Source organism: Taeniopygia guttata, chromosome 21 (assembly GCF_048771995.1).
Source record: "Taeniopygia guttata chromosome 21, bTaeGut7.mat, whole genome shotgun sequence".
NCBI classification, from domain to species: domain Eukaryota; kingdom Metazoa; phylum Chordata; class Aves; order Passeriformes; family Estrildidae; genus Taeniopygia; species Taeniopygia guttata.
Genome location: NC_133046.1, coordinates 6,858,607 through 6,879,785, shown reverse-complemented (window position 1 = coordinate 6,879,785; position 21,179 = coordinate 6,858,607). Strand labels below are relative to the sequence as shown.

The 21,179-nt window shown below is 52.6% G+C and overlaps 3 protein-coding genes across 11 annotated transcripts; all 3 read right to left on the bottom strand.

The window, feature by feature from the left end:
- Positions 1–297: 297 nt before the first annotated feature.
- Positions 298–3,666, bottom strand: AGMAT (agmatinase (putative)). The gene is made up of 7 exons (XM_030289297.4): positions 3,241–3,666; positions 2,919–3,121; positions 2,167–2,215; positions 1,837–2,032; positions 889–1,068; positions 604–688; positions 298–496 (listed from the first exon to the last, which is right to left on the bottom strand). The coding sequence occupies exons 1-7, from the start codon at positions 3,609–3,611 to the stop codon at positions 423–425; spliced, it is 1,158 nt and encodes a 385-aa protein (XP_030145157.4). The 5' UTR covers positions 3,612–3,666; the 3' UTR covers positions 298–422.
- A 1,332-nt stretch (positions 3,667–4,998) lies between these two features.
- On the bottom strand, positions 4,999–15,133 carry PINK1 (PTEN induced kinase 1). Its single transcript, XM_030289296.4, has 8 exons — positions 14,701–15,133; positions 11,935–12,213; positions 10,918–11,021; positions 9,129–9,311; positions 8,606–8,769; positions 7,523–7,650; positions 6,555–6,791; positions 4,999–6,176 (listed from the first exon to the last, which is right to left on the bottom strand). The coding sequence occupies exons 1-8, from the start codon at positions 15,031–15,033 to the stop codon at positions 5,916–5,918; spliced, it is 1,689 nt and encodes a 562-aa protein (XP_030145156.4). The 5' UTR covers positions 15,034–15,133; the 3' UTR covers positions 4,999–5,915.
- A 999-nt stretch (positions 15,134–16,132) lies between these two features.
- CDA (cytidine deaminase) lies at positions 16,133–21,013 on the bottom strand. Of its 9 annotated transcripts, XM_072917519.1 has the most exons (7): positions 20,810–20,825; positions 20,735–20,776; positions 19,113–19,225; positions 18,198–18,250; positions 17,804–17,915; positions 17,497–17,554; positions 16,133–16,886 (listed from the first exon to the last, which is right to left on the bottom strand). In XM_072917519.1, exons 3-7 carry the CDS (start codon positions 19,181–19,183, stop codon positions 16,773–16,775), a joined length of 408 nt encoding a protein of 135 aa, XP_072773620.1. In that variant the 5' UTR covers positions 19,184–19,225; positions 20,735–20,776; positions 20,810–20,825; the 3' UTR covers positions 16,133–16,772. The 9 variants fall into 9 exon arrangements, with proteins under 9 accessions (XP_072773620.1, XP_072773619.1, XP_072773617.1 ...); XM_072917518.1 differs by lacking the exons at positions 20,735–20,776; positions 20,810–20,825 and adding an exon at positions 20,904–21,013; XM_072917516.1 differs by lacking the exons at positions 20,735–20,776; positions 20,810–20,825 and adding an exon at positions 20,853–20,963.
- Between the last annotated feature and the right edge of the window lie 166 nt (positions 21,014–21,179).

Here is a 21,179-nt window from a genome sequence, read left to right as displayed (position 1 = left end):
CCTGGTATTCCACTAGCAGGCATTCTAGTCAAATATCTCCCTCCTCTCAGCAGGAGGCTCAGACCCCCTTCATATCCTCCCTTCTTCTACATTCATTGTCCTGCTGCAACATCCTAATGAGACAAACCTTTTACCAGTGACAGTTTTTCCAGGAGCCCTGTGAGCTATGTGAATCATTCCAGAGGCAAAATGGCATTAACCTCATCTATCCCTTTCCCAGGGCAGCTCCAAAGTTCCAGACCCCAGTTAAACTGAGTGTCTAGCCTGTTCCCTTCAGTTTCCCAGCTAAAAAGTACCTTTTCTAGTGGTAAATGGCATTTATTTCCTGCTGCAAAGCCCATGCTGGCTGAAGGGAAGGGGACATGGAAAGCCTGGCTGAGGACACGGAGTTGTGTTTGCCCCAGGGCAGGTGGGAACTGCCCTCACAGCGTCTTCACTCCTGGGAGGACACACAGCATCTCAAACAGTAGGTTTGCCCCCAGGAGGGCTGTATTGCCTAAAAATAACAAGACAAAACCAGGAAATCTGTGTATATCCAACAGCTTTCACCCACAGCCACCTGTGCCAGGCACTTGTCTTGCCCTCAGGCGTCTTCAGACTCACCAGAGACATCGTACATTGGTGCGACTTCCACAAGGTCACACCCCACTATGTTCAGACCTTTGCAGCCACGAATAATCTCCAAAGCCTAGGGAAAAAATGGATTTGGGATCAAGAACCACATCTGACCTAGGAGACCGGTCCAGGCTCTGCTTTCCCCATCCTTATCACTATGAGGAAACACTTCCTGGCCTCCCTAAACTTCCACTTTGCCGTGCTGGTGAAAGGACCTCCTTTAAAGGGAGCCCAAGAGCCCTTTCCCCGGGGCAGGGCAGCGTGTGCCCTCACCTGCGCAGGTGTGAGCCCGGCGATCTCCGGGGTGCCGGTGCCCGGGGCGTAGGCGGGGTCCAGCCCATCGATGTCGAAGCTGATGTACATCGGCTTGTCCCCCATCTGCGCCCTCACCTCCCTCATCAGCGGCTGCAGGGACTTCATCCAGCACTCCTCAGCTGGGACCACGCGGAAACCCTGCGGGAGCACAGACACACAGGCACCTGCTTAGGGAGAGAGGGGAGATGAAGAGCATCCCTGCCCTGCCCGGGAATATCTACAGGCAACAATCCTCATTCTGCGAACCTGTGTCCTAGGTTATAATATTGGAGTGTATTCCATTACCACCTCGAGCTTATCTCGTGACTCAGACATAAGTCCCTCCAGGAGGACCTGTTGTTTTAGCCACATGACTGATAAGATCACAGCATTCCATTGTGAGATGCTCCGCCCAGAGGGAGGAGCCAAACGATGCCATCAGGGATATCAGCGGGGTTGTGCAGACAGCAAGGAGATCCCCTCTTCCAAGGGGAACAGCTGAGACCTTCTCTGCAATGGACCTCCAGAGGGAAACGACATCAGTCTACAAGAGCACTACTTAAACAAAACCATACCTGCTACCACCGCCCTAGCCAGCAAGTGTCAGGCTGTATCTCTGACTCTGTCAGTGGTTCTCCTTTTGTGTTGCTGTATATCTTTGGTTCTTTATTCCCTTTCCCTAATAAATTGTATTTCTCACTTAGAGCCTCTCACTAGTTTTGCTTTTCAAACCAAGACAACCTGGAAACACCTTCCACTCCCCCAACACACTTTCTAACTACACTCAGCTGACACTCAGTGAGCCGGGAGTGCTTCTCCTGCAGACAAGCTGCTGCCATGGAACAAGAGGCAAACCATGCATTTATTTCCATGCTGAAGCCAAGTAAATATTACTGAGGTGGTATTTATGGCAGGGGGATCATTTACCTGCTCCCGGCAGTACCGGAGGGGATCGGGGTCATAGGAGGAGCCTCGGATGCCGATCTGTACCACATGGCCGCGGTCCAGCAGCCCTTCCTCCACACACCGCCGGAACGGGCTCCCGTGGTAGATCTTCTCCCCCAGCGCCGCGTCCCCGGTGTCGGTGTGAGCATCCACGTGCACCAGTCCCACAGCACCGTGCCTGGTCGAGACAGGGTGGCCACGCTAGTCCTGTCCCGTGCGTGGTGGCCCTGCCACAGCAGGGACAGCAGACCAAGAGCCTTGCTGAGGCTCTTTACCAGGTCCTTTCTCTCCATGTCCAGATTAGAAACTTACTTTGCCACCAGGGCCTGCAGGATTGGGTATGTTATGGTGTGATCTCCACCTGCAAGAAGTCACAGAGAAGAGGGGGAATAAACGACAGGAGCTGCTCAGTGCTCATCACTTCTCTTCCCAAGTAATATTTTCCCTCTTTGCATTTGTCCTACACTTATTTATGCAGGGCTTCATTGCCAAAGGAAAACTAACACTCCCAGGTACAGTTGCTTCCTCTCCTGGTCTTTTCTTCTCTTGGTCTTCCTTCTAGGAAGGACCAGATATGCAGGACCCTTGATTGGGCTTATAAATAGACAGCTGAATAGATCAGCCTCTCAGGACAGTCTAACTGGTGACTTGCCCCCCATTACTCCACACACTCACTGCTGAAGCAGTAACAGCTGCAAACTTGAACACCCCAATCAGGTGTCAGGCAAAACCTGGTGCTCACTCAGCTGGAGGGACACAAGGGACAAAACCTGCTCTTGCTTTGGGTCCTGCTCAACAGGACACCAAAAGCACGTCACTGGTTTTATTTACAGACTGACCCATCCTCCTCATTTTTGACCCAAAGGAAGGAGCATCACAGAATATTCTGAAATGAATGTTCACAGAGAGCCCGTGAATTTGCCCATCATACAGCACAACAACCCAGGCAGGGAACGGATCCATCGCTTGCCTTCTGCCAAGCCTGGATTGAATGACGGGAGGAGCAGAGGGAGTTTGACGGAGCCAGGACGCAGTGGCAGCACAGGGAGACACGGGCTCCTTACCCAAGGTGAGGGGCACACAGCCAGAGGCCACGATCTCCTGGTAGGACTCCCGGATGAGGCGGCAGCTGTCGGGCAGGTTGTAGAGGTTCACGTTGACGTCCCCGATGTCAGCCACCCGCAGGGAGTCGAAGGGCGCCGCCCCGGTGCTGCCGTTGTACCTCCTCACCATCGCCGACTCGGCGCGGATCTGACGCGGACCGAACCTGGGCGATGCCATGGCTGGGAAACGCCACCAGGCATTGTCCCCAGCACCCCTCTCAGCACAGGAGAGCCGTGCCTGACGGCCAGAGGGAAGCATGAGCTTCCCCAGGCTGGCCCTTACCTGGCTCCCGGCCGGTTGGACGTGCCTGTGTCCAGTGGGACACCGACAAACGCCACGTCCAGTCCCTCGGCAGACGCCTGCACTGGCAGCCTCATCATGGAGCAGACCCCCACAGGCCGGGCCACGAGCAGGGCACTGGGGGGCACGTTGAACTGCGAGCTCCAGCAGCTGGGGGCTCTGCTCCCTGGGACCAGGGCCTGGAGGAACCCTGCAGACACACTGCCTGGGGAGCTGGAGGCGGCCAGAAGGGCTGGAGGCTGCAGGCTGTGGTGTGATGCAGTCACCATAGTGGTCACAGCTGGCTTGGGAGCACAGAGCCCAGCTCCCCGGGGCAGCAGCTGGCTGCAGGCAGCCCAGAGCAGAGGCCTCATCCTGAGCCACACACTCCCACCCTCTCTCCCACTGGGAATGCTGCAAGGCGGGCTGTGGAGCCTGTTCCCAGCTTGGGCAGAGCACCAGCTGTCTCTGCCAAGCCTCCCTCCAGGGATCAAAGTGCACCGGTCACCTCACTGCCCAGGGAAGGGCAGGAACCCAGCCCAGCCTCCACATTCACCCTCCCAGCCACTCCACTGCCCAGGGAAGGGCAGGAATCCAGCCCAGCCTCCACATTCACCCTCCCAACCACCCCCTTTCCCAATGGAAAAGTCCTGGCAAACACTGGGAACAAACACAGCAGTGAGGGGCAAGAGCCTGTGCAGGGATTAGAGGGACAGGGTGAGAGGGACATGCTGGGAGATGTCCCAGTTTGCTCCCCTTGGCATTTGCAGACAGACAGCATGGCAGCATTTGTTGCATTAACAGCCTGTACTTTTAACCTGCACTCCACAAAAACACCCAGAATGCTGAAAAATCATAAAAATGTCTCATTAGCGGAAGGCAGAAGGGAAAGAAAACAAAAGGGAAGTCTGACCACAGCAGAACCACGGAGGGGACAAAATGCAAGCAACAGAGGAAGCATTAACAGGGATTTAAGGACCAGAGGGACAAGCTGCTGGACAAGCATTTTAGACCATTTTTGAGGACAGAATTGAAACGGTTTCCAGGGAAAGCAAGTTTCCAATGAGTGAAGTTCATTAGTGCAGATAAAACCCTGGCTGGGAAAATACAAGCACACTTGATACTGGATGGCTCCAGCCCCTAATTCTGCTCCCTACTTGTACAGAGACTGGACCTGGGAGAGAGAGGGAAGGCACAGGAATGATGTTCATGGCAGAAAGAGGGCTTAGAGATCCACCACACAGCAACAGCATTTACTCCTCAAAAGGCTCCACAGAGTGTCCGGAGTATCCATGCCAGGCCTAGGCACACACAAAGCAAAGGCAGCAGAAATATACTGCAAGAGCTCAGTAATGAAAGAAACAGCAGCACACACTTTGGTTGGGTCAGATCAATGTTACAAAGGTCTTTTTTTTCAGCTTTCTCCCCCAAAAGCTCATTTCCCCCAATTCCTCAGGCTCTGTGCTCTTTGCTGCACCGGAACAATGTGCAGAACCCTGAGTGCAGGTTACCCTGTGATGATTAGGGGTGTCAGCCACTGTTATCCACCTGGAAACTGCAGGAGCAGACAGTGATTTATCATGCAGGAGAGTACGAAGCACATCCCCACGGCAAGGTCTGTTCCTCTTTGGGAAATTCCCCTTGGAGTAGAACACCGTGTTCCACAGTTAGCACTGGAAAGAGCTGAATTTGCATTTAAAAACACCCTGGAACCAATGCTCCACAGCCCAAATTGGATTGAGGAACCCACACAGCCACAGCCACATTAAATCTTTCATTTATTGTGCAACAAGCATAAATAACTTTCTCCAAGTTCCTCTAAACACAATTATAGCCATGAAATTGAATGCTGTTTCATAAACATGGCTGTTGTTATTTAAAGATTGATGTTGCCGTTCTCTTCAGCAAAAGAGATTATTTCATCGAAGGGGACACAGGTAACAGAGCAGATCACACTAAGCTCTTCAAGCAGGGGCTACTGCCCAACCTCACTTTGTTTGGAGCAAAGCACCAGCACCTAACTGGAGAGTCTGACTCAGCCTTGGACCCTGGGGCAGCCACCACCACAGAGCTACAACAGTTAAAACAACGATAAGCGCGATTTGAGGATGATGTGCTTCCACTATCCTGCGTACAACTGCGAGGGTTTTAGTGCTGCTGACGTTCACGTTACCAGGCAGCACCTCATCAGGAAGTTTTCAGGCTGTCATTTCACAGCTCAGAAGAAAATGAGTTTCAAACCACCCTGGTTACCTCAAGAACAGAGACTGCAGGTCCCTTTGTCAGCTTGGATTTCTGTGTGTTGCTTAAATTGTGACATTTCTCTGTAAAATGCCTCCTCCCAGTCATCCCTCTGAAAGGAATCTGCTTCACTCAACACACAACTTACAAGGCAATTAATTCCCAAACGGGAGCAAAACCAACCACGTACCTCTGGACACCTGCAAGGTCCACACTCCCTCCCCTCCCGAGGGTAAGGAAGCAAGGGCATCTCCTCTAGCAGGGACAGAAAAGCAGCGTGGTTAACGCTTGCTAGAGAGAAACTCAAGCTCCTAAACACAGGCCTGCAGCTTGTTCCCTAAAGCACTACAGGACTGCAGACAGACAGAAAGGACAGGTTCCTATGTGCCTTTAGAAAGTGCCATTTATGCAGGATGCCAGTGTTCCAGGTGGCTCCTTCACCCAGATTGACTTCTCCAGGCCAGCAACAGGAACATTGCTGCCCAGAGGTCTTCAAACTCGAGGTTTGCCAAGAAGCACATCTTCATTTTGGTTTCTACCTGGCTCTTCTCCGCCAGCCTGTTGGTGAGCAGGGTGGCTGCAGACTGGCAGAGCAGCCAGGCGATCATCTGGTCAGGTTTCAGGGTCCTGGATGCCACCACACTGTCACCCCAGAGGCTCAGGTGCAGCACGTTTGCAGCCACTCTCGCAGACAACCTCTGCAAGAGGAAGGAGAGGGGAGATTAGCTGATCCTGCTGCACTCGGCCACATCACCAGCACGGAGCATTGGCACCTCCCAGACTCCCTGGGGCCCCACCTAAGGCAACACCCTGTGAATTTGAAAGCTCTTTGAGACTCTTACTGTATGTATATAATGTTGTGTGTAACCCTCCAATGTGAGGTCCGGTCCTGACACAAACATCTCCTGAAATGATTCATCACCACTCAGCAAAGACTTTCTTGGCTTTGATCCTTATGCTGTCCTTTGATCCTGCAGTGAGATCTGGACTAACCCGTGCACCCACAGCCCTCCAAGGCAAAATGATCCACCAGGGATACTCCCAAAGAGGATGTCTGGAAGGCAACAGCTTCTTACCTTGTTGGGATCTCTCTGAAGCAGCATCTTTATCACCTGCTTCACCTCGAGGGGCACGTGCTTGGGCAGGCTTGGCAGCTGCTCCTCCCGGTAACTTCTGCTTTCCAGAGTGGAGTCCCCATGGCCATAGAAAGGATTGGCCAGGCCCAAGATTTCATAGGCAATTGCTCCAACAGCCCAAGCATCAGCTTTACTGTAGTTGATCACCGTGCCTGGACCAGGTGACGCTGTGATCACCTGCCACAGAGAGGGGGCTACTCAAATAAACAGCTCGAGTGCAGCCTCTGTGCTGAAACTCCATTTTTAATGCTCAAACATGCATGTTCCATGTCATAAACTTGGACACTGAACCCAAAGTTGGGCTGCATCTGAACCTGTAAATATTCCCTACTGGCATGCTCTAAGCCTCTGGCACTGCTCAGTCCCCTGGGATGCTGGAGGAGTCTGAACATTGCACTGAGGCTTTAGCTGTTGCCCCTGATCAGCATTCCCAGAGTTCCAAGGGCTACCTCCTGCCAAAATTATGGAGACAGGAGGCCTGCAGATGAAAAAACAACACCACAGCAAGGTGCTCCGGGTTCAACAGACAGTTAAGGGTGTCTAGGCTTTTATTATTTCTTATCATCAAATAAATAAAAAGGAACTGTAAATAATTTTGCAACCACCTTGAACTTCAGCCAAAAGCTACTGTTGCAACACAAGGACTGTTGCATAAAATGCTTAATAGTGACATGGAGCGGACCTGAATAAAGACTAGAGTAAATTTGGTGGGGCGGGGAAAGCTGATTCTGCCACTTAACACCAACTGATTATGTTTCACCTGTTAGAGCTCAAAGTGTCTGACACAGTTCAGCACAGATGTTCACCAAGCCTAACTCAAGGTAGGACACAAACCACAAAACTTTTAGCCCCAAGAGCAGGACAAGCAGAAAACCAGCATCACAAAGCACTGCTACAGAGGGATTTACCTCAGGTGCCATAAGGCAGCCGTTGCCACCCCGGTCCACATAGGAGCTGGTGAAGGGCAGCCTCAGGCCGATGCTTTCATCTGCCAAACAGCAGCCAAAGTCGGTGATGACCAGCCAGGGGCAGCCAGCTGTGAACAACACAGAGCTGCCAGAGTTAGGGTTCAGTTTGGGAGGACCTGGCAGGACCAAACACCACATCACATCAACACCCAACCTGGTGTCCTCTGCAAACTGAGGGGGCATTCGATCTCCTCTTCAACACTGTGGGAGAAGACATTCAGTCGAGTAACCTCGTCTAGTGGGAGGTGTCCCTGTCCATGGCAGGGGGTTGGAATGAGAAGAGCTTTAAGGTCCCTTCCAGCCCAGGCCATTCCATGATTCTATGATTCTAAATCCTGAGCCCTGGGGAACAGAGAATTCTCTGTCGCCTCTTGGGCAGGTCTCCAGGAAAGCAGAGTAGATTCCAGTGGTCTCTCCATCTCTCTCCCTGATACTCTTCAACCAAATTCTTTCACTCCTAATCACACAGACCTGCCTGCCTCCTATTGCTCCTGCCAATTTGAATCTCAATCACACCAAAAAAGAGCTCAGGTAATTAAAACTGCTGTTAGAGGCTGACAGGAGAACACGTTGGTGAAAATACTGCATGTCTTCCCTCCCAACCCATGTTTCATCATTCCAGGGGGCAGCACTATTAACCTGGCCATGGGGTGGGATTTTAAGAGGCTCCCTGTACTCTTTGACTTGGGAAAGAAGACAGAGCCAAGAGCCTGAAGCAAAAGCTCCTGCAGCATCCCAAATGTGGTGTTCCCGGATGCTCCAGTCAATGCTGGCTGTGCTCACACAATGCATCATCTCAGCAATACACTGTGTCCATGTTAATGATCCAAAACCTCAGGCACAGACAGGATCGATGACTTGCTGCACTCACAGCAAATACTAAGCTAAAAACGAAACCTGAGATTATTCAAGAGGTTTGATGCTTCTTTCCCCAACATGCAGCCGGGTGATATTCCCCGAATACCAATGTGACCGAATCACTTCTGTGAATTAACTGGCATCTGTCCTCAGGGATCTATGTACCAGAATCAAATTCAACCAGGATGTTGTCAGACTTGAGGTCTCTGTGTGCTATTCCATGTCGAACAAGGTGGTCCACACCCTCCAAGAGCTGCAGAATCATCACTGTGGAGAGGCGAACATCCGGAGTGTTCTCCTGCAGATACTGGCGCAGTGTGAAGGGGTAGCTAGGCAGAACAAGGGAAAAAAAAAAAAGGAATTAGCATCCTGGAGGCTTATCACTGGCAGTTCAACCTCATTACTGATTCTACTCCATCTCTTGCAGTGTGCTCAGACTAGGGGTGAAGTTCAGGCTTAGAAGGGGAGACAAATGGGGACAAACTCCACATTTCTCACTTTAATTTGGGGTAATTATTAAAAAGAACGGTTTGTCTTCATTGTGGAAGCACAGTCAGAACCTCAAGGACTTGGAACAGGTCCTGGGAGGCATTTCCAAGAGCATACTCTGCTCTTTGGCAGCAGCCCAGACCCAAGCTTTGCAGGGACAGAGTGCCCAAGTCTCGTTAACCAGCTTCTCTCCACCTACTTCTTCATCACCAAGAAGAGTGTGCGGCTGTGACCGATCCCTCTGGGGTTCAGGCTCAGTGGGAGGACATCAGGATAGTCAGCAAAGGCTCCAGGCAGCAAAGGGACAGAGGATGTGAATGCTCGGATCACCTGGATTATATTCGGATGAGGTCGCAGCTTCTTCCTCCCAAGGACAGGTTTTCTGTGCAGAGGAAAGACACCACAGATTGCACCAATCCCTCAGTCAGTTCTGATGGATCCCAGGCACATTGCTGTTATTGCTGGCACTATTTTTCATTATTATGGCCTGTCCTCCACACCAAAGGGTTCCCCAGCAGTGAGCAAACATGTTTTTTCTGCACTGGAAGCCTCATCAGAGGGAGATTAAAGCTGCACAGGGTGGATTATAGGACTGCATATTAAGCAAATAGTCAGACATATCCTGGAATCCATTCACCGAACAAGAGCATGAGCAGCAGTTTCATGGCCCATTTCCCAACCAACACCTCAGCCCAGCGTTTCCCAGGTGGATGCAGAGCACCCACAGCCTGCACAGACCCGCTGCAGCATCTTCCAGCACCTTCTCCAGAGCTCAGAATCCACCCCGGTGCCTCCCACAGCAAACTGAGTCAACCAAGGTGTCACAGGGGCTCTTCTGTAACAGGATTTCCCTATTCACAATGGCCAAAAAGGAAATAAGGTGCTTTACCTGCACTACAAACAGAGCTTTGATAAAAACCCTCACACATAATAGGCAGCTTTCATTATACTTGAGCCCCACTAACCCCTCCATGCTGCTAACAAAGGCAGAGCCAGGCACATATGCTTCTCCATTCAAAAAAGAGCTACAGCAGCTCTAGAGAATAACACCCAAATGCAATTACTTTGTTAGACACAATAAAGGTCAGCTTCACACTGGGAGTATCAATTTAGACCCTGTATTTCACGGCACAGGCAGGAAGCTCTCCCTACCCTGAAAAGCAGGTTACCTATTTGTCTGCAACACAGATCTCTCATCCCCTGAATGTCAACTATCCCTTTGGCTGCTCACTGCATTCCCAGCCAGCCACGGGCACAGCATTCATTATTCATTTGTATTGGCAGCTGGGATGGATTTGAAATTTAAATCAGACAATCTGGGCTGTGAACTCCATTGTTTCAAATGAAGAAAAAAAAAAAAAAAAGATGCATTTCTGAACAAAAAGATAACTAACTTGAGGTAATTTAGAAGTTTCCATGAGATTTTCTCCCTTCATGCTGTTTGCTCACTTCCCACTCAGGTCAAAGAGTACGAACTGAGTCATTTCCATTTTCCTTCTCACCAGTCTTCCTGCACTAAAACAGTTTCAACCTCCTTGTCCAGCACCCCTTTTACACCAAACCAGTTCTCAAACCTCATAGTCAAATTGTATCATTTGATGTTTAATACACTAAAACTGTTACCGACTGCAGCAGTACAATTAAAAAGCACCACAATACAAATATAAATGGTGTTTAACCAGTGGCTCCTCCAGCCTTTACCTTGGCAAATGCCAACACATTTCAACACATGGAAGCTAAGACTCAGCCACAGCCACTCACTAGACCCTGGTGGGACCTCAGATACTACCAAATTCTTGGTGCACCTTCCAATCCCCTCTGGACCACACAGTTTAGCAATGCAAATCCCTGCATGCCAACAAACTTAACAATCCCCAGGCTTACCTGTTTTCAGCAGCTATTCTAGAAAGCCCTGTCCACCTTTTCAACAGTACAAATTGCTGCAAAATTAATCAAGGGATAAAATCAGCACCTTGGCACCCCCATACCTGTGGCCAGAGACAGCTCCATACTCCCCGGACAAGGCAACGCCTGTGGCTGGGACCAGCTCTCGGCCCATGGCATCAAGGATGGCTTCACTGGAGGAACCAGCCTGCAACAACAATCACACCCCACGTTGGTTTCAGCGCCGAAATCACCCGGCCCCAGTGCAAGCTGAAAGCAGATAATCCTGATGCTGGCACTGTGTCTGGAGCTGGAACGACTGAGACCAGATTGCAGGACCTCCTCCCCTGAAAATCAAGGAAGGCAATTAACTAAAGAGTTCACTAAGGGAGGCCACAAGGCTTTTATTTGCAGAAAGAAATCTATTTGTCACTTCAAATGCATCTTTGACCATCAGCAATCCAAACTACACCTTAGCACTCACTTTTGACTTCCAGACCCAAGTGGAAGAGCCCACAGCTAAATGCCAGGGTACTTCTGGAGTCCAAGGGATGGCAGATGTTGGCATTTTGGAAGATGGTCTTGAAATATTCACTTATTGCATCAATGGGGAAAGCCACATGGATTTTTTTAAATATGGAAGAGCCACACTGAGGAATTGGATCACCAGTCACCCAGGCTGGGAAACACTGGAGCAGATCTTCGACAGCCACCGCACGGCAAGGGGACACAACTGTGCACCCCGAGACCACTGACTCTTCAGGAAGAAAACCCACCTCTGTCATGACACTGACAGGACACCAATTCCTAAATCACTGGCAGCAGTGGCTTTCCCCTTCTTAGACCTTTCTAAGAGCCAGCCTCAGAAAACCTTTTCTTCCCAAAACATCACCTCCATACCCAACAACTCTCAGTGCCAATGCCAGAGGATGACAAATGCTAATTACCTCGCTCCGAGACTCTTCACTAACACTCAGCATCTCCAGTGTCACCTACCAACAGCTTTGTTGTGACACACCCATCCTGCACTCCATAATTAGCACTTTCAACACTTTAGTATTAAACATTCCAGCCAGAATTCCCCAGTAACAGACACGGGGGATTCAGCACCGACTCCTTACCGAAATGTTCCACATCATTTTGATAGCTAAGGGAAAAGCCCCTTTCGGTTGGTGCTTCACCACAGGCTCCCCTTCAGCCCCCTGGGAAGCTGAGGCACGGTCCTGCTGCAGGGCTGGATCCCGAGGGGTGGGACAGAAGGGAATCGCTGCCTCGTACACAGCAGCGCTGCAGCCCTTCCCGATGGGCTGCCCAATGAGATACTCCTCCAGCTTGAAGCCCTGCCAGCGGAAGGAGCTCAGGGGATCTTTCTGCGGCTTGTTCTTCCCAACAAACACAGTCTGAAAGGAACATGAACAGAAAAACGTGCTCAGTTATCCCAGACTTGCCAGCTGTGAAAAATGCGTATTTTAGGATTGGCTTTTCGCAAATGTTACAATGAATATTATATGTGTAATGCTAGAAAGTTATGCTGTATTAATTCTCTTAAGTAGTGTGTTAAATATAGTTTTAGGTTCCAACATAATGTTAAAATAGAGACTATGTATGTGGGGAAGTTTTTTCTTTTAGGAATGAGATACTCGCTTCGAGGAACACCTAAATCTTCCAAAGGAGAGGAATTTATGGCTTCTTATCAGAAGAAGCTAATTTCTTCAGGCCTTGCTCAGACTCGAAGATGCCAGGGGATTAAAGGAAACAGCTGACGTACAACAGACAGAGTTTCTTGTTTAGAACAGAATGTATGCATAACCATAAAGGATGTATGAATATGCAACAAGTGTTGGTTTAAGGGTGATTCCTTTGTTCACAAGGTATGCTTTTCGTGACTTAGTGTCTGAGAGCATCTGGACATCCGTAATTCTTTGCTTTTTATTGTCTTGTAATTGTCCTAACTTTAAACTTTATAATTCTAATTGTATTTTTTTTAATAACCATTTTATTATTATTATTAAACTTTTAAAATTTTAAAAACCAAGTGATTGGCGTTTTTCACACCAGTGAAGGAGAACTTGGTGTTTCAGTGGTATTACACGTCCTGGTGGGATGGTCCAACCTGAAAGTCTCAATCAGACTCTAACCATTGGGCTCAAATCACTGTAACCACATGAAAGATCATCTGCAAGCCACATATTTTTGTGTGATACAATTTACCCCTACAGCAGTCTTTTCCAAAGGTGCCCTTTTCAAGGGAAGAAGAGAAACCAGGAGGGGGAGTCATTTGCCAATTTAGAATATAAATATATTTTGCCCAGAGAAGCCATGGCTGCTCCATCCCTGGCAGCGTCCAAGGCCAGGATGGACAGGGCTTGGAGCAACCTGGGATAGTGGAAGGTGTCCCTCCCATGGCAGGGGTGGAAAGAGATGGGGCTTCAAGTCCCTTCCAGCCCAAACCATTCCATGATTCTGGGGTTGTGTAAAGAAAAGTTTAACTGAACACTTCTAAAAACAGATGCATTATTACACTTTTCTCCCTTTCCATAAACAAATCAAGCAAACAGCATTTAAAAGAAAATCCAATGAAAAGCAGCAACAGGAGAAACAACGGCCTTTTTGTGGCAGTCGACTGTGAGGGCTGGTTAGTTTGAGGGAGAGTGAATCTATGAGGGGAGGGAGCTGGGGGAGGAAATCAAGAGATGTGGATAAACAACACCCAGGAGGCTGTTCTGGAGTTTCCTCACAGTGCATGATCCTACAGGTCTGGTGCTGCCCCAGCTGTCACCTGAACGGACACAGACAAGTGGCTTTCTCTGTGAGCTGCAGCCCCAGAGCACCGGTGACACCCTAGGGATGTATCATCCAACACAGACCAGGGACAGCAAATGGAACAACCCAGCAAGGACAGAGGAGAGAAAGGATCCTCTTCAGGAGAAACTTCAGGGAATGCATCTGCTGGCCGGTGGAGCAGGTGACAGCTGGCTCTGAGCACCAGAGGTCTATTTTTACCCAGGAAATAAGTTCAGTACCATATGTCCCCTGTGCCCTGCCAGCACAGCCTGGCCCAGCACCACAGGGTCCCTAGAGGATCAACATCAGTGTCCTGGAACGTGAGACCCCCATCACCAGGGGCCTGACCTCCTCCCTCTGGAGGGACAGGGAGTGAGGGTCCCTTGCTTTTGAAAGTGGTGGCTGCATCACCGTGCTTTCGGGCGACGAAGGGCTGCTGAGTGAGAGGCTTCCCCAGGACCCTGTTTTTGGGGAGAAAGAGGTGCCTGTGGGGCTGCTCCCAGCACCCATCCTTTGGGGAGGTGTCTGAGGGCTGCTCACTGCAGCACCCCCACCTTCCTTGGGGAGAGATGGGGAGGCGTCTGTGGGGCTCCCCAGTGTGCCCTTCACAGGGGCTGTCGGGGGCTCCCCACAGCAGTGATGCCCCTTCCCTTCATCAGGGATGTCTGAGGGGCTCCATACAACAAGGCTCTCCCCTTCACCAAGGGCATCTAGGGGGCTCCCCACAGCAGTGATGGCCCTGCCATTGAAAAGGGGCCATCTGAGGGGCTCCTCGCCAGCATCCCCCTCCCCTTTATGGATGATGTCTAAGGGCTTCTCCAGAGGGATGACCCCCACTACCCTCAGCGGGGGTGTGGAGGGGCTCCCCAGAGCAAGGACTCCCATACCCTTCTGTGGGGAGCGTGTCTGTCTCCCCACAGCACCGACACTGCGACGTCCTGAGGGTGTTCAAGGGCCACCCTCCCTTTCCCGAAGGATGTCTGGAGGGCCACGACCTCCTCTGCCCTTCCTGGGAGGTGACTGAAGCCTCCCTCCAGCCCCCCCCGCCCCTCACGGAGAGCGCCCCAGGCGCTGCCCGGCGGGACCCCCGGGCCGCTCCGCACCTGGATCTGCCGACACGCCGCCTCAGCCCGCCGCTGCTCCTCCAGGCGCGGCTCCACCAGCCGCAGCGCCACGGCCAGCGCCAGGCACACACCGCCCCCGCGGCCCCGCCGCGCCGCGGCCGCCAGCCCGGCCGCCGGGCCGCGCAGGAGGAGGCGGCGGGCGGCCGGCAGCCAGCCCAGCCAGGGCCGCCATGGCGCGGCGGGGCCGGGGCCGGGGCCGGGGCCGGGGCCGGGGCGCGGAGCGGGGTCGGACCGGGCGGTACGGGGCGCGCAGGGCGGGCGGCACCGCGGCAGCAGCCGCAGGGCCCGGGCCAGCAGCAGCCGCACCGCCATGGCCACAGCCTCGGCCGGGGCGGGGCCACCGCGGGCAGCGGCGAGAGGCCGCGCCCCGAAACACGCCCAGGGAGCCCCGGAACGGGGAGCTGCGGCCCCGGGACGGGAGGGAACGGGCAGGGAGAGGGGCAGGGAAGGGGGAGGGAATGGGCAGGGAAGGGGGAGGGAAAGGAGCCGGAATGGGGAGGGAGAGGGGCTCAGAGTGCGGCAGGGAACGGGGAGGGAGAGGGGCAGGGAATGGGGAGGGAATGGGGAGAGAGAGGGACAGGGAAGGGGGAGGGAATGGGGAGAGGGGAAGGGAATGGGGAGAGAGAGGGGCTCGGAGTGGGGCAGGGAATGGGGAGGGAGAGGGACGTGGAATGGGGCTAGGATTGGGCATGGAGTGGGGCACGGAATGGGGCAGGGAACGGGGAAGGAGAGGGCATGGAGTGGGGCAGGGAATGGGACATGGAGTGGGGCAGGGAATGGGACATGGAGTGAGGCAGGGAACAGGGCATGGAGTGGGAAGGGAATGGGGCATGGAGTGGGGCAGGGAACAGGCCATGGAGTGGGAAGGGAACAGGCCATGGAGTGGGAAGGGAATGGGACATGGAGTGGGGCAGGGAAGAGGGCATGGAGTGGGAAGGGAATGGGCCATGGAGTGGGAAGGGAATGGGCCATGGAGTGGGGCAGAGAGTGGGCATGGAAATGGGCACGGAGACAGGCAGGGTAACAGGACATGGGAGTGAGACGGGCAATGGGGCATAGAGCAATGGAGCAGGTGTGGAGTGCAGTATGAACAGGGACACGGAGTGGGGCATCAGGCAGGGCACGGAATGGGTCATGGAGCAGGGCACAGAGCAGGGTTCAGCCAATATAAAGCCTTGTGCAGTGCAGGGCATGGATGCCACAGCCAGGAGTGCCTTGGCATGGAGCATGCCACTGCCCTGGGAGCAGCCAGGCACAGCCCAGTGTGTGGAATCATCAAATCACAGAATCACAAACTGGTTTGGGCTGCAGGGGACCTCAAAGCCCACCTTGTTACACCCCTGCCATGGGCAGGGACACCTTCCACTGCTTTTATTTCACTTGGGCATGACAGAAATGCTCAACACAGTGCTGGTTGGGAAATGTAATTAATTCATTTATCATTGTATTATACATCAATGTACGATCAACAAATGGCATAACCCTGGAGACACAAAACCCTCCAGAAGTCCCCAAAAACTCCCTGCCATCTTCTTCACGCCAAACAGAATAAAAGCAAGGAAAACAAGCTGGGGAGAAAGGAGCAAAGGACATGGTCAGTGCAATAACCATCCTGTTCCAGCAATCCACCTAATCTGGATTGGGTCACTTCTGGCGCTGATGGACCTTTTCCTTCTTGCTTTCACTTCTTTTTAGAGCTGAAGAATCCAGCACTTTCCCAAGCCATGATTTTTGCATTATTCAGGAGTGGTTTCTGTACCAAAGCCTGTTTGAGTTCTGCATCAAACCCATGTCCTCCCTTGCCTACAGGGATGTCTGGATGCTTTTTTTACTAATAACAGGGAATTTCTATGATTTGATTTTGCCATTTCCTCGGGGCAAGGTGGAGCTGGAGTCTGCAAATCAACACTGAATTAGAAGATGTCCAGAGGAACAGGCAACTTAATATTTTCCACTGTGTTGTTCCCAAAAAATTGCTTACAGGCTGAGAGAATCAGGGAAAACCATTGTTCCCTGTACATAAAGGCAAAGGCTGGTGATGGCCACTCTGCTCAGACCTTCTTCAGGTCCTCGGGGCCAAAGGAGAGTGGCAGCAGCTCCTCCAGCCTCTTGACGATGTAGGTGCCATCTGCTTTGGTCAGGTAGACATCCCAGTCTGTGCCAAACTGGAGGAGGAGAAAGAAGAGCCTGATGAGGGAGAAGAAGGAGGGAAGAACCTGCATTTCTTCCCCAAATTAATAATATACTCCTTTTTATTCAGGTTCACAGGGAGCATCCCCCTCTATTGCATGTATTTTGGGTTGGCTTATCAGCATTACCTCCCCCGGAGGATATTTTGGGCTCAGATCCTGTGTTTTTACCCCACCAGCATGAGCCCTAGTGCCTCTGAACCTGCTGAATCTGACCCTGGAGCAGAGCCCTGTGACACATTACATATTAACAACCCAAAAATGGGCTGTGGGTGCTGGGATTCCTGTGGAGGAGGGAGACAAGAGCCGGATTTGCAGGAAAACCCCCATTTTCATGCTTGCCAGAGCAAGGGCTCAAGGGTAAACCTGCATCTGGAAGGCGAGCTAATGAACACCCACCCAGGGCTGGAATCTCCCTCTGCCAGGAGATAATGAAATTTGAGGAGCCTGGAGCCAGCCCTGGGGCTGAGGATGGGGCATTGCACCCTCCTTGGTACCCCCCGGTGTTTCAGGGGGAGATGCCTGGGGTCAGGGGATGGTGTCTGGCATCAGGGAATGAGCCACGGAGCCCCACACGAGCTGTCACCTCTCTCATCACTTGTCTGCAGGCGCCACAGGGTGTGATGAAGTGGTCCCCCATGTCACTGCCAAAGGAGAAGGGCACAGCATTCAGTCCTGAGGTCAGAGGAGGGAAGAACACCTGCAGAAGACCCTCATGCTCCAAAAAACACAGAGCCACAACAGATTTGTCCCCCAGTTCCACCAAAAACAGCATGCAAAAACTTTATTTGCCTCCACTAAAGACGGGGCTGCGGCAAAAGAAGCTGTCCCTGAGGAGCAGCGGGGGTTCTGCTCTGGTTGCCCATCCCATCCCTCACCACTGCAGCTCTCACCTGGCGATGGCCATGGCCCTGAAGCTGGTGTGCCCCTCGGAGATGGCTTTTTGGATGGCAGCACGCTCGGCGCACATCCCCAGGCTGTAGCAGGCATTCTCCACGTTGCACCCTGCAGGGACAGCCCCGCCATCAGCCACCTCAAACCCCACCAGCTCCTTTCTTCTCAGGGAATTGACAAAGAAAAGCCATTTTCCCTGCTTCCCCTATTTATCTATTTATTTTCCCATCCGCTGCGATCTTTGGCTCGGTGCGGGATGGCGGCTGCCAAGAGGAAGCAGGGAAGGACACACACCACCAGCACCCCGGGATGACCCCGCTGCACCTTCATACACGACCCAAGGCTTGCTGGGGGCTCCCCAAAATCCCCGTGGGGCTCAGATCCCCATCTTACCCGAGAAGATCTCCCCGCCGGCGGTGAGCAGCGCAGCTCCCACCGGGAACTGGCTGTAGGGGCAATAGGCGCAGTTTTTGGCCTCTTGGCTGCGGCGCAGCAGGAGCTGGAGATGGTCACCCTGAGGCTGGCCAGGGGGGACAGCAGGGAGCGGGTGCTGCCCGCTGCCCTCCATTCCTGCAGCCGCCTGCCCTGCCCGCTGACGCCGCGGTTAAATATTTCCTCGCCTGGAAAATAGGCTGGCCGGGACGCCGGGATAACGCCCCAGCACGCAGCTGAACTCCGGGAAGCATCCTCAGGGACAGCCCTGGCCCCAAAAGCACCGTCTTCAGGGATTCCCACATCCTCTCTCTGCCTGCTGCCTCATTTTTTCCAATTTCTCTTGTTTTCGTTATTTACTTCCTCCTTTCTCTGTCCCAGCCGCCATCCCACCCCTCCTCAGTTCAAAACTGGTTTTGTGGCTCCATAGGAAAATATCCTTAAATCATTCCTGGGGGGAAGGAACAACAGCTCCTGATCAGTGAGATCAAAAGAAATAAATTAAATTATTGAAAGCATTAAAAATATACAGAAAAATATTTTTATCATAAAAAATATTTCCCAGGTCTTCTAAGTACAGTCAACAGGGGAAACTGGCTGAAGACACAGGTGGTCAAAAGCCCAATTTCAGATGCCCTCATGCTGGAGCCCAAATTCAGTTTGGCCGGTTCTTCCAGGGAATCAGCCCACACAAGGTAAAGGGCTCCCGGGTGATCATCAAATTGTTTTTTAATTAAAGATTTCTCTATTTTTCCCCTTGCCCAAGGAGCTTCCTGCCCCATTTTCTAGCTGCAAGGATGGTTGTCACAGCCCCCAGGGATTTATCACTGGGATTTTTGTCCAGTTTGTTGGATTTGGGGAGGACTTTGACCTTACCTGCTGGTTTTGCCAGCAAATCTTGCTGCTGGGTCGCTGCTGAGGAGCCACAACAGACTGGGAAGCAGCATCCAAATTTTGAGTGGCTTCCGAAGGGGCTGAAACTCCAGGAGCTGAAATAAAGTATGGGACAGTGAGACCACCACAGGCATCCCAAGAAACCAAATCTAGGATGCTGAGATGGGTATTGTCCAAGGGATAACCAGGAAACCCATCTCCCACACACTGCCAGGGCGCTTGTTCATTCTGGAACCCAGCAAGGGACAGTTCACCACTTGCCAGGGCAGTGAGTGAGAGGAGGGATTGGCAGCCCTGAACCAGCCCACAACCCTTTTTCACAGCTTTCAAGTGCAAATCCAGGTTGTTTCCCCCTATATACAATGTGGTACAGAGTCTCCCTCAACCCCCAAAATCTGGGAGAAAAAAGGAAAACCAGTCCTAGGGCAACTTGTGGGTGGCACTGTGGGGTCAAACCAGTGTAGAGGGACACCACAGGCCCCCTATCTCCCCGACCCAAATAACGTGGGATCTGTAAATAAAGAAGCTTTCAGGGTGGGTTCACACCTGCCCTCTCAATATGAACACCAAGCAAGTAAACACAGTCCTCACCTCAAGTCAGTGAGGGCAAGAATAGAAATTACGAAAGACAGAAGCTATCATGGATAGAAATCTTCCTCATTAGCACTAATTCCCTAATTGCCATCTCCCCAAAACCATACTTGCACTGGGAACAAACCACACAGCCCATGTTTGTATCAAAAAAGCTGAAAACCAGACAAATCCATGCATTTTTTATTATTTTGGCTGCAAAAACCTTCAAGGCTGTCGAGGCCGCGGCAGTGAGAGAGTGGGGCTGGTGCTGTCTGCCTGTGAAGCTGCTATTTTAAGGTTGTATTTGCTTCACTCAAACTGCAGAAAATCTGGGAAGCTGCTAGGAAATGGCTTCCCGTTCCCTGCAACACCCCACTCTGTTTTTCTTCCCCAAGTAGATTAAGAGTGGGGGCACATGGTGTTATTTTACCCCTTTCTCCACCTCATTTTTCAATCCCAAGACAAACAGAGCATCCCCAAGCCCGGGGGTCTCCCTGCTTTACCTCCAGATGGTAAAAAAAAAAAAAAAAAAAGGTGGAACTCAGGGTTTGAGCCAAAGGCACTGAATCCTGGAGCAGCCTCAGACTCCACTGCAGGGCTGAAACCTTGCAAAACCTCCCCAAAAATTCTCCCTGAGCTGTGCCATGGGGAAAAAACATTCAATTTCTCCTGGAGAGCAGCTGTCTTAGGGGCTTGGCCAGAGATAAAAGCAACAGGTTAAAAGCCAGCTCAGCCCAAAAGGAGAGGAGCAGTGAGGAGATCTGACTGGCTTGGAAATTACAGGAGCAAATGGGAGGTCTGGAAGAAAAAATGCCAGCAAGGCTGCAGGATCTGCAAATCCTGGCACACACCCTTGTGCAGTACTGATCTGGGGGGGAAAAACCCCATCTTTTTGTCATTCCAGTGTCAGAAGCCATCAGCTGACCTCCCAAAATCAGCCCCCCAGCCGGCTGGGAAATCAGGGAATTTCCTCTCGCACCGGTGGGTGCCGGCGCTGGGGCTGGGGCCGTTCACCGGCGGGGGTCTCTCACCGGCGGGGGCCGTTCACCGGCGGGGGCCGTTCACCGGCGGGGTCGCTCACCGGCGGGGGCCGTTCACCGGCGGGGGCCGTTCACCGGCGGGGGTCTGTCACCGGCGGGGGTCTCTCACCGGCGGGGGCCGTTCACCGGCGGGGGTCTCTCACCGGCGGGGGTCTGACACCGGCGGGGGTCTGTCACCGGCGGGGGCCGCTCAGCGTTGGGGGCCGTTCACCGGCGGGGGCCGTTCACCGGCGGGGGTCTGTCACCGGCGGGGGTCTGACACCGGCGGGGGCCGTTCACCGGCGGGGGTCGCTCACCGGTGGGGGTCTCTCACCGGCGGGGGTCTCTCACCGGCGGGGGTCTCTCACCGGCGGGGGCCGCTCAGCGTTGGGGGCCGCTCACCGGCGGCTCCCCGCGTGCTCGGGGAGGTGGAGCAGCCCACGGAGAGCCGCGTCCC

Coding starts and splice junctions, on each gene's coding strand:
- AGMAT (XM_030289297.4), bottom strand. CDS start 3,611: ATGAGGCCTCTGCTCTGGGCTGCCTGCAGCCAGCTGCTGCCCCGGGGA. Junction 689..888: donor CCGGGCTCACACCTGCGCAG/GTGAGGGCACAC, acceptor TTTTTTCCCTAG/GCTTTGGAGATTATTCGTGG. Junction 497..603: donor ACCAATGTACGATGTCTCTG/GTGAGTCTGAAG, acceptor TGTTATTTTTAG/GCAATACAGCCCTCCTGGGG.
- PINK1 (XM_030289296.4), bottom strand. CDS start 15,033: ATGGCGGTGCGGCTGCTGCTGGCCCGGGCCCTGCGGCTGCTGCCGCGG. Junction 9,312..10,917: donor GGAGCTGTCTCTGGCCACAG/GTATGGGGGTGC, acceptor TCCTCTGCACAG/AAAACCTGTCCTTGGGAGGA. Junction 8,770..9,128: donor CTCTTCTTGGTGATGAAGAA/GTAGGTGGAGAG, acceptor TGTTCTGCCTAG/CTACCCCTTCACACTGCGCC.
- CDA (XM_072917512.1), bottom strand. CDS start 20,362: ATGTTTTTTCCCCATGGCACAGCTCAGGGAGAATTTTTGGGGAGGTTT. Junction 19,226..20,206: donor TTTTTTTTTACCATCTGGAG/GTAAAGCAGGGA, acceptor ACTTTATTTCAG/CTCCTGGAGTTTCAGCCCCT. Junction 18,251..19,112: donor TTTGCTGGCAAAACCAGCAG/GTAAGGTCAAAG, acceptor TTGCCCCTACAG/CCAGTTCCCGGTGGGAGCTG.